Source organism: Pinus tabuliformis, chromosome 8 (genome assembly GCF_031772625.1).
Source record: "Pinus tabuliformis cultivar Carrire ecotype Pingquan chromosome 8, CPIR1, whole genome shotgun sequence".
In the NCBI taxonomy this organism is placed as follows: Eukaryota; Viridiplantae; Streptophyta; class Pinopsida; order Pinales; family Pinaceae; genus Pinus; species Pinus tabuliformis.
The window spans coordinates 312,135,725-312,147,485 of NC_142294.1; the positions used below are offsets into that span (position 1 = coordinate 312,135,725).

Genomic DNA, 11,761 nt, shown 5'->3' on the forward strand with positions numbered 1-11,761 from the left:
TATTTTTTTACATAAAATCACAATATATAACAAAAACACAAATGACAAAATTAATCTCTTAAAAAAACAAAATCATATACAACAAAAACATAACAATGTTTTATACTAAAAAAACCTAAGATCATAAATTATTTTTTTACATAAAATCATAATATATAACAAAAACATAAATAACAAAATTAATCTCTTAAAAAAACAAAATCATGTACAACAAAAACATAACAATGTTTTATACTAAAAAACCTAGGATCATAAATTATTTCTTGTACATAAAATCATAATATATAATAAAAACACAAATAACAAAGTTAATCTCTAAAAAAACAAAATCATGTACAACAAAAACATAACAATGTTTTATACTAAAAAACCTATAACAATGTTTTATACTAAAAAAACCTAGGATCATAAATTATTTCTGGTACATAAAATCATAATATATAATAAAAACACAAATAACAAAGTTAATCTCTTAAAAAAACAAAATCATATACAACAAAAACATAACAATGCCCATTTAAAAAAAAAATATCCACTCATATTACAAATTTATACTAAATATTTATAAACAAAACCTTATGTAATATTCTCATATCAAAATCTTTTCTTCCCTCTCACCTTTTAATTTTCCACCCATAAAAATAACTTTTTTACAACATGCCAAAAAAACACCTGTAACCTATAAACCAGTTAAACAAACTTTAACAAAATTTACAAGTCATAACCACATACTTTACAAATTTATAAGATAAATTACCTATTTCATTCAACATGTAACCACCTACCAACTTTCTAATTTTCAAGAATTAAAAGGGTTACTTCAAAAACTAAAAACTAAACTCTCATATATATAAATAAAAACAAATAATATAAAAATAACGGTCAAATTTAATCCCATAAATATAATATAATAATAACCGTAAAATTTAACCACTGATGCCACCCACCGACTCCAATACCAAACAATTTCGAAAAAAATAAATAAAAATGAAATTGTTGTGTGGTGGTCGGAGACCTTGAATGGATAATGACCGTACTCTTTTACCTAAAATACAACCATTTCGCCTCATTCACCCCCTAACTCTCTATTAAAGGGTTCGAAGGGTACTTATCTTTAGCCGCCTCATACACACCTTAAATCTCTACATATAGGCTCAAAGGGCACTTATTTTTCGCATTTCTCAAACCCTAGGCTTTCTATTTTCCCTTTCGTCTTCGTCTCTTTCCTGTGCATTGCTTTCCTGTGCATTGCTGGTCTTGCATTGCAGTCAATTGATTCAGAACAAGATGTCGCACTTCGGGAGATCGGGCCCTCCAGATATCAGAGATACATATTCCCTGCTTGTTCTGAATATTACCTTCCGTATGTAGATTTAGCCCTTTGTGATATCATGGATTTTAGGGTATTTCTTATCCGGAGGGTTTAAATCTTATTGTTCTGGGGTTTATCTCGTTTTCTTTTTTATGGTTTGAACGTTTTGTCTGTCAGGTACGAGCGCGGATGACCTGTTTCCGCTGTTCGATCGATACGGGAAGGTCGTGGACATATTTATTCCCAGGGACAGGAGGTATTGAAACGAAAACCATAACCCTCGTTATAAATTTTTCATGGTGTGTTTTTCTGAGTGGGCATTATGTATTCGTCTCTCCTCGTCACGAAGTTCGAATTTTCCCTCGAGGGATGTCCAACGATGGCTCATTGGTGTTATATTGTGTTTTATAGAACCGGAGAATCGCGAGGGTTTGCATTTGTGCGTTACAAATACGCAGACGAAGCTCAGAAGGCCGTTGAAAGGCTTGATGGTATGCAGTATATTTACTGGTTCCCTTGGTTTATCTTCCCGATTTTCCGCATTAGGGTTTGTTCTATCAATAGGGGATCAGCAGTCCCATATATGGGAAGTTTATGATGTGGGCATGTAGTACATGCTTGCATGTTTAATGGAATTTGGCTTTTAGCTAATAAGATTATATGATTTGGTTCCATCTTGTGGTAATATTTTGCCGTCCTTTGTTACATTTTCTGGTACATCCCATCTATTTGCCAGAGAAAAATCACAATTGGTTGAATTCAATCCTGGAGTAGAAACAGCGTAGTTCATTTATTGTGTTTTTGAGACATTTATTCCTACAATTATAATCTATCGTGATTATTATCCTATGCAGGAAAGAACGTTGATGGGAGATATATCATGGTCCAGTTCGCAAAATACGGTCCAAATGCAGAAAGAATGTAAGTCTGTTCACATGGCATTGTTACCTCGGTAATTTTCTACTTCATAAGATTGATGGTTGACACTTCACTTTGTAGTATGTTGTTATATAGATGAATTACTGTTGTGTCTGAATTGTGATCTTTGTATATGGTTCTGTTCGAAGCATAGACTGTTTTATTTCTGTGTTATTCGTTTTCTATGACGGATTCTGTCGGTGATTTTTGATGTTTCCTCTAAGTGCTTCGTTTAAACTCCAGTAGCATTGTAGTTTTTAGCTAAATGCCACATTCGAGGGGTGAACCACCAATCATAACTAATTTTCGTCCCATCTTTCCCAATGTGGGCTAATCATATGTCAAATTCAGCCAGGGTTTCGACCTTGTCTATATTGCTTAGTTGGTTTCTTGATAGTTTTCAAGTGCTTCCTTTAAACTCTCGAAGCATACCAATTGGCCTAAACATGCCCTCGAAATATGGACCACTAATCAAAAAGATCTTTTGTTCTAGGCCCCCAGTCTGGGGTACTCTTAATAGAGTAGTGTAACGAGGTATCATTTTTACCAGAAAATGATGGAAGTTATGGCTATATTTTCACAAAATCCAGAAATCTGGTTTACGGCCGTCAAACTTCAGGATTTTATTTGGGTGTCTCGAGAGATTTTGTTTGTGTGTCTCAAACACCAGAAGTAGGATTTTCTGAAAAATTAAAATAAAATTCCAGTATCCTGGTGAAATTGTAGCAGTGGTAGAAAATTCTACTCTTAGTTGTCGTGGACTGTGCACCTTTTATTGCCATCCTGGTGAAATTGTGGCTGTGGTAGACAATATACTCTTAATTATCATGGACTGTGCACCTTTCAGGGCAAGCAATTGTCTCTAATTTCCTGGTGTGTTTATGAATTTATGATCGAACTCTTTTTTTTCATGTCTTTATATGTTTGAGTGTCTTCTATAAGCTTGCGAATCACTGCAATTACCAAAATACATCTGTAAGATCTAGTCACTAATCACAAGCATTTCTCTTTGTCTAAGCTCCAAATAAGGCATATTCTAGATCTAAAACAAGAGCATTGATCAATTCTTTTAGATCTTGTACACCGTCTCAATCGTCTAAATGTGGCTCTAAGGAAATTGAACATTGGTGGATTGCTTGTCATGCCAAATTTCTTTAATACTAAATCAGGCTGTGGATTTTGTATGTGATTTTTTCCATATCACTTCATCTAGAATGGGCATTTATTCTAACGTTGTACGTAATTTTATCAATTTATAGAAGGGTACTTTCTGTTTTGGACATTAGTGCAGGCTTTTATTCATTTATTTAAATTCTGGATTTTTACAGCCATAGAGGCAGGATTACGGAAACAAGTCCGAAACCAAAGGCCGGTAGATCAAGAAGTCGAAGTCCTCCACCGCGGCACAGGTCTGGACCAAAGTTACAGTACATTGACTTCATACGTTGATTATGGGTTGACCACATGTTTTTATCATTTATTGATCATGGAGACCTGTCTTGTCTTATAAAGTCTCTGTTCTGTAGTATATTTTTTTCCTAGAATCAGGATAGAGTTATGTTATGATACTTATAAGCGTCTTGTATCTGAAGGAGCTCTCATGATAGTCGAGATAGGGACTATGGTAGGCGGGGATCTGTACGTGACAGGTATGATCGGGATGAATATCGTGAAAAGTATAGAGATTACCGCCGCCGAAGTCCTAGCCGAAGCCTCAGTCCTAGACGTGATAGGAGTCGCAGTAGAAGTCCTAGACGTGTTCGGAGCCGCAGTAGAAGCGGGTTGAGTGACGAGCCAAGGAGAAGGTCAAGAAGCCGTTCTTTGGAAAGGTATTCTGGAGCATTGCTTTTGGGATGGTTGGATATGAATTCCTGTTTAACTAATCATCATTAATTTAAGTATCATGTTTTCTGCTTTTTGTAGTCGTTCTCCCGCCCCTGCCCGTCGCAGCAATACACCACAAAGGAGTCTATCTCCCCGGGATCGCAGTCCGGCTCAGAGTCCTGCAGCAAGATCTCCTGATCGTGCAAGTGTGTCACCAAATGTAAAACGCCGCCCAGCAGATTCTCGTAGTCCATCACCTTTACACTCTGATGCTGAGGTAAGGTTTCTCTTTACGCACGGTTCTAATTTTTCCTTTGATTTGCTGGACTTACTACATTGTTTACTGAAATATTGACTCTATACTCTTATTATGCAGGATTAGTGATGCGAACATGTGGAGTTCCATTCATGTGGCCTTGTAGTATAAGCGGGAGTCTCGAATGCAATGTCAAAGTCTATCCTCTGATGTTGGAGAAGAATGCTGTATTGCTATTTATGCAACTTCTTGATTTGCAGGATGATTAGTGTTGATTAAATGGGCTTTCTCGAGGTCCAAATTTAGAATATTTGAAGTTGTTGGTTTGTTGATCTGGTGTGGTGCCAACTGGGTCGTGGCAAAAATCTTTGGTATCCACAGGAATTTCATGTGTAGAATGAGCATCTTATGACTTTGGAGTAAGTCTCCAATTCTTTTAATTTGTAGGTTTATTAAAGACACTTTATCAATCAATTTGAATACTATTATTTTTTTGACTTACCCTGGACCATGTCCTGGGCTGTGATAGTTGTGAGGTCGTGGACACAATGATTGTAGCTGTGGTGGCCAAGATGGTGGGCAGGGGCAGTCTTTTATGACCTGTAGCTGATGCTGTTGTAGCTGCTGAAAGTTAAAAGTTGATCCTGATTTTGCAGTTGATTTGATGCTGACCTTGAATTTTTGGTTGCCAACAATGGTCGGGTCCTGGTTCAACACTTGGGTCTTAGATGAAGTTGATGCACGGGCTGTCGATGATGCTGTTGATTCTTTGGGTAGCATTCACCTCAATTAAGTATTTGGTATTGCATTCACCCATATGTGATTTGTTGTCTGCTGAGGGATGATTGGGTTGCATGTTCATTCTTGTGCTCGAGTCATAGGTGTAGGATGTAGAATGAAAGAACTAAAGTCAAGTGTAGGTTGTTTGGGAATATCGTTCTGGTATCAATCACATCCAAATAAATTGCATCCAAAGTATTGGAACCAAATGTGAGAAATACTATAAATTTAGGGCACTTTAACTTACAGCATCAAACTATTCGTCTTATTTGTTTTGTTTTGTTGTGTATTTTTAATTTTTACAATTTAATAGTTTCTTTTTGTTAAGTAGTAGGGTTGAATAGCAGTTGGCAAACGTAGATATATAGCTGGTAACACAAAAAATGAGCAAAGGTTTTTCAATTGATTGATACAATAAAAGAATTATAAGATACGTTTTCTGAGACGGTGGCAGTTAAGGTAGCGGGATTTGTGGCTGTCACAACTGTAACAAAAATGTGTTTTTCCTCATTTGTCCTTCCCCGTCTTCTTTTCCAAACGGCTGGATACCGATGCTGGGTAAATCTATAGAACAGTTTAGTAATTGGTTGTGAATTTGGTCATTGAACTAAACTTCTCCTTCATGAATCCATATGTTTGGTCTTTTACTTTGATACTATGGTCAACAAATATGCAGACTTTTGGTCGCTCTGCGGTTGAATTGTAAGTTATCAATAACCTTTTAATACCTTTTAAAGATTTGTAAACGACCATTGAGTATTCTTCCCATCCTAATGCTTTTGCTACTTGTAAGTTTATGATCAACAATTATGCAGAGTTGGTGGCTATGATCGGCTGAAATGTAAGTTATAATCAACAAAGATGCAGAGATGGTGGTGTCATGTTGATATTGCTGCGCCATGGTTCAAGTGTAAAGTTATCAACAAAGATGTGCATCTTTTGAGGTCGCCGACTTTGAGAACTTGCTAATAAACCTCAGATTTGGATGACGATGGTTGGTTGGCAATGTCTTGACGATGGTTGGTTGTCAATGTCTTAGAGAACAGACATTCAGATTTGAGAGTCCGTTCTTTTTCTTTCAACAATGATGTCTTTGTAGAGAGAGACCGCTGCATACTGTAGTAAATTCTCTTGATAGTTTACTCTAGGGAAAAATGTATTACAAGTCTTTTATTAATATTATTTAATTTCAAGGGTTGTAGTTGGTTTTAATCTAATCTTTTTATAATGTTCTGATTATCTAATAAAATTAGTGACTTGTTGATAAAAGTCTCTTTGGTGAGCCCATGCCCCTTTATCGTCCTCGTTTAATGAGGGGCTAGATTGACAACAAACAGTGACCGATCTCCTAGTGTTTAGGTTTATTATCTAAAATTGTGGCTTTCATTAAACGGTTACTTTATTCATCAAAGTCTGCACCCCTGGTGATTGTCATTTTTAAATTAGTACATGCAGTGTGAAAGACATGGATATGCTTTTCTGCACATTCATCACCCTAGTGATTGTCATATGTAGTGCATGCATTGGGAATGACATTGATAGGCTTTTCTATATTGGAAATAGATCGGAGAACGCAAAATTAGATGGCGAGTGATATATCTAATGGTTTTTTTTTTTAAGTTTCATCATTAAAATAATTATTGGTTGATTACTATTAATGGGAATAAAGATGTTTTCATAATCGGTAAAATAAAAAAATTGACAGATGAATCCTGTTATGTTTATTAATCATTTAATGATTGACTCCTTATTAATCATTTAATGATCGACTCCTATAGGCTTGCTGATATCTTTGGGTTTTTTTTACTAAAATATTATATGCACAATAAACCTGTTATGTTTATTAATCATTTAATGATCGACTCCTACAGGCTTGCTGATCACTTAGGCTGATCACTTTGGGTTGTTTTACTAAAATATTAGAGGCACTTGTTATTGTGCTGCAAGTGTAAGAGGTGCTCTACAGCCCAGTATACAGGAGAAAACAGCTCAGTACAAAGGAGAAGTATAAAGGAGAAAACAGCCGAGTACAAAGGAGAAAAGAGTGTAAGAGGTGCTGGCTGCAAGGATAAGAGGTGCTTTACAGCCTAGTGTAAAAGAGAAAAGAGGTGCGTGTTTCAAGTATAAGCAGCAGTACCACTTGTGTTCGAATATCTGGAGCATCATTCATATGCCTGTAGTGTAGGAGGATACATACAATATGAAAGCAAGTCACATCACTAACTCTGACCTTTGGAGTTTTGATGTTTGGAATTGATTTGCAGTAGTCTCACTCGTGTTCTATAGCCTAGTATAAAAGATGAGAGAAAAGATATTGCTCTGCAGCCCAGTACAAAAGAGAAGAGAGAAAAGATGTTACTTAAAATTACATCAAAAAAATTAAAATGTATTTATGTGGGCCAATATATATAAACTTCTAATTTGGTGAAAATAAAATAAAAATAACAAAGTAATAATAACCCTGTAAAAATTAAATAATAAAATTAAAAATAATTAATGGTATTGACCCATCATGCTCATGTGGTATAAACTTATATAAGAACGAAAATAAACTAGTTTAGATCTCATTTTTGTTTGATGTTATATTTAGATACATAATTAGCTTGAGCAAATGGTGTTGAATTCATGTAGCTTATAAGGTAATTTCTTTATGTTTTGGTGTTTGTAGAAATGGGAAAATATTATGAAAATGCGAAAAAGGCGGGTAGCCACAAATCTTAATACAGATAAAAAATGACCAAAAAATTTAATTGAAAACACGTGAGATTTTCCACACGTGAGATTTTCCACCTTTTGTTGTTACCTTGGCATTACCCATGAATGAAAGCTTGCATATCAAACATCCAAAAAATTTAATTGAAAACACGTGAGATTTTCCACCTTTTGTTGTTACCTTGGCATTACCCATGAATGAAAGCTTGCATATCAAACATTCATGCCTGTCTATGTAATTGCTCTAAGATCTTGAGATATCTTCATTGATGGTCATACCTTATATATTTTTGAATCAATCCGTTGGTCGTTGTTATTTGCATTGGTCTATGATACTCATTAAAACACTATGAATTAAAAACTTCATTTTGATCACCATTCGATCCACCAAATTCTTCAATTTGCAACATTTAGAAAAATAAAACACTATGAATTGACTTAAATAATAAAGTTAAATAAAAACTTCATTTTGATCACCATTCGATCCACCAAATTCTTCAATTTGCAACATTTAAAAAAATTACATTTTTCTATGTTCAAATCTTGATTAAACTTTTTGAACTTGTTCATGTTTTTGATATGTATGATAGACATTATCTAATACACATCATGGAAACCTAGAAATAATTCAAATATATTATTGTTGCTATATTGGGATGTGAGTCTCTTGTGCTAGTTGAAATATGAAATATTTTCTGCAATAAATGAAAAGAATTCTAGGCTAAAATTATTTTCGGGTTAGGTGATGCGTATAGTATAATAAAATGCATCAATGTATATGTGTTCCATTACCATATGGTATAGACCAGTAAACCTAAAAATGTTACTGAAAAATAAGAAATGCCAAATGAAGCAGTGATAGAAAAACACATTGATGTATGTATGTACAATGTACAATGCAAATTGCAAATGCATTAAGAGAAAAACTAACAATGACATTGTTTGGGATCCAATGCAATGAATGGTCACAATCCCAAATTGCCATATACAAACGCAAAAAGGAAATGAATATTAACTACCAAAAAAATCTTGTTATGTGATAGTAGAAAAAATAAACCACTAGTGCTTAGAGTTTGCAATGATCAAGAAGCAATGAGAAAAATAGGCTTCGCAACAATGAAAGTGACTTTGAACATGGGGTCTTCACTCTGTGTCCCTGCCTATGACATAACACATGCATTCATGTGATATAAAGAAAATCCCTAATTTTACTAAATATTAATAAATACACTGAAAAATCCTTTTGTTTAACCCCTTCCCAATATATCTTTTCAATATATTAAAATCTCTTGTTTTTTCTAGATATATGATATTTTATACCCCATAATACTTACGAACCCCATCTAACTTGCATAAGACACCCCCATATACCTACAATATATATTGGCTTTATTTTACACATTTAAAAAACCCGTGCTATTTGAAAAACTTGCTTTGCTTTTCACAAATATTTTTGTAAAATCTCTTTAAAAGAATTGATTCTGGAATAAACAATAATTGTTCCCATCTCTATAAGATTACAAGTCTTTTGTTAATATTTTCAATAAGATATTTTCTAATTTATTCTAGTTGATGCTCTTAAGTTTTACATTTGGTTTAGAAAATTCTTCAATGTGTCTCAACGTACTCCAACAACTAAGCAAACAATGGCCTTAAACACAAAGAAGCTTCCAATGCCATGAAAATTCTCTTTGTACTTTCAAAATTCCCTAATTGACAAGAAATCTCATTGGAGATGATACTAGCCTAGTGAAATATAATTCCCTTAAGTGATTGAATAATGGTGAATGGAAAGATCATGTCTACGTATATGTTCAATGGATCCTTTACCACTAATTATTACTACCGCCATGCAACGTTTTGGTAGGACAACATTAGGGTAATTTATTTTGATTTCTCTTACTTGACATTTACTTTTGATATAATATCCTTCTTCTATTGATTATATTAGTGTTCTTTATCTTTAAATAAATGCCAAAAACATGAAGATCACAGCGATACAAGACGAATGCAAAATTAAGCACTCAGCGATGCCAAAACCCTTATGAAGGGGGAAACCCAGTGAAACTCTTTCACTGGTAGATTCAAATCAAATTGAGACAACTAAGACCTAAGACCAGGACATGTGACCTCCTTCATTCCACCAAGTCAACCTCCCATGAACAAGTCAAATCGTAAGGTATCAAGTCAAGGAAAAATATCATGCAAACTAGGGTTTTGGTCCCTCTTCCTTTTCTTTCTTGATATACAAAGGTCAAAGGGTCTATTACATGATGACATGGGCAAGGGCTCATGGCATAAATCGTAGAAGCCTACAATGGAGGCTTTCGCCTTGAAATAACATAAAACCCATGCTACTAAATAATTTTATCTCTTTCATTTGACAAATACACTACATCATGACAATCCAACTCTTTTTCAACATATCCAAGTTTTGTTTGCAACTTCTTTAATAAAGAACAATCAACTATAATGATTTAGCTATTCTCTGATCTTATTCTTGCCTTGTAGATATTCTTCATATTTCCAAGGAGCATCCATTGAAGTAGGAGAAGGATGCTTTAGGAAACTTCTTAGAGATATTATACATTCTCCTCAACTATTGATCAATAGATCTGCGTCACCAATTTTGAAAACTTTGTGAGTGGGTAGTCATAACATTCTTTTGAAAAGGCTTGATGTTAATTGTACATGACTTTTACCAAATACATTCACCCAAGATTCGGTGGTACCTTGTTTCTTTTCTAGTAATTCATAATACTACTTACATGAAATAGACTAGTGAAACTCAAAATTCTCCTTTCTAAGCGTATTAAGAGTATCTCCATAATAAGGCTCCTTCTTCCTACTGGCCATCTTTTCTTTTGATAGCCTCAAGGTAATTGATGTCATAAAATGCTAATGTTCTTTATTAATAAAGAACAATCAACTGTAATGATTTAGCTATTCTCTGATCTTATTCTTGCCTTGTAGATATTCTTCATATTTTCAAGGAGCATTCATTGAAGTAGAAGGATGCTTTAGGAAACTTCTTAGAGATGTTCTACATTCTCTTCAACTCTTGATCAATAGATTTGCTTCACCAATTTTGAAAACTTTGTGAGTGGGTAGTCATAACATTTTTGAACCATCGCATTAAAAACCAAATATCATGATTATGGAAAACCTTACAAATCAACACCTAAATTGAAGAGTGGTTCTACCAATTTTTTTTTTGGTTGTTTGTGTGTGTGTGTGTGTGTGAAATTATAGCTCATTTGAACAAAAAGAGAAATGAACTTAAAAATGAACCATTGCAACAAAAACTTAAAAATGAACCATCATATTTAAAGACACTACTACTAGTAGCACCCCCTTTTCAATGGCGCATTAAAATTACAACATTTTTTTTAAACTATGGTATAGAAAACCAAAGCATCCATTAGCGTTTGTTTCTACAATCCAAAGCCATGATAGATTCAATGGGAGAACAATAATAGAGAGGTAACAAGATTGAATCTTGTAACTTGGAAATCAACTACCTTGAAGATGATGAAAAATACCCTGAAACTAAGCGCGTTGTGGCTTGATCCTCCATGATTTATTCTTTCAAGGCTTGTGGATTGGCTAGATTTAGGATCAAAAAGTAAGACTTGAGAAAAATGTTAATCGTCCCAAAATATTTGAGAATTTCCATGGTGGAACTTGTGACTAACAAAGATTTTATTTATTTATTTATTTATGATGAAGATTAACATCATTGGGATGACACTAGCACTGCGTTAGAAGTTGTCATTATTGAATTTGTTAATTCGAAGAGTGGAGGACGTCGAGGCACTATGTTGAAGGCTCGAATTTAGGAATTTTTGGCAAAGAGCAGAGAGGGAACTTTATAAAAACCCTAATGGCTTTAACAAATGTAGTCGCTGCAACACTCGACCAATTTTCCCTGGTATCGAACTCGCAAATTGTTTCTTTGT

The 11,761-nt window shown here is 34.3% G+C and overlaps 1 protein-coding gene across 1 annotated transcript; it reads left to right on the forward strand.

Moving 5' to 3' along the window:
* The first annotated feature begins 1,116 nt into the window (after positions 1-1,116).
* On the forward strand, positions 1,117-5,048 carry LOC149235391 (serine/arginine-rich splicing factor SC35-like). Its single transcript, XM_089372103.1, has 8 exons — positions 1,117-1,363; positions 1,490-1,568; positions 1,724-1,803; positions 2,167-2,233; positions 3,559-3,639; positions 3,823-4,059; positions 4,154-4,331; positions 4,431-5,048. Exons 1-8 carry the CDS (start codon positions 1,288-1,290, stop codon positions 4,434-4,436), a joined length of 804 nt encoding a protein of 267 aa, XP_089228229.1. The 5' UTR covers positions 1,117-1,287; the 3' UTR covers positions 4,437-5,048.
* Positions 5,049-11,761: the final 6,713 nt, after the last annotated feature.

Bases quoted from the DNA above. Each gene is read 5' to 3' on its own strand.
- LOC149235391 (XM_089372103.1), top strand. From the start codon at position 1,288: ATGTCGCACTTCGGGAGATCGGGCCCTCCAGATATCAGAGATACATAT. The intron at 1,804-2,166 runs GTATGCAGTATA...TATCCTATGCAG, and splicing joins GGCCGTTGAAAGGCTTGATG to GAAAGAACGTTGATGGGAGA. The intron at 4,060-4,153 runs GTATTCTGGAGC...TGCTTTTTGTAG, and splicing joins AGAAGCCGTTCTTTGGAAAG to TCGTTCTCCCGCCCCTGCCC.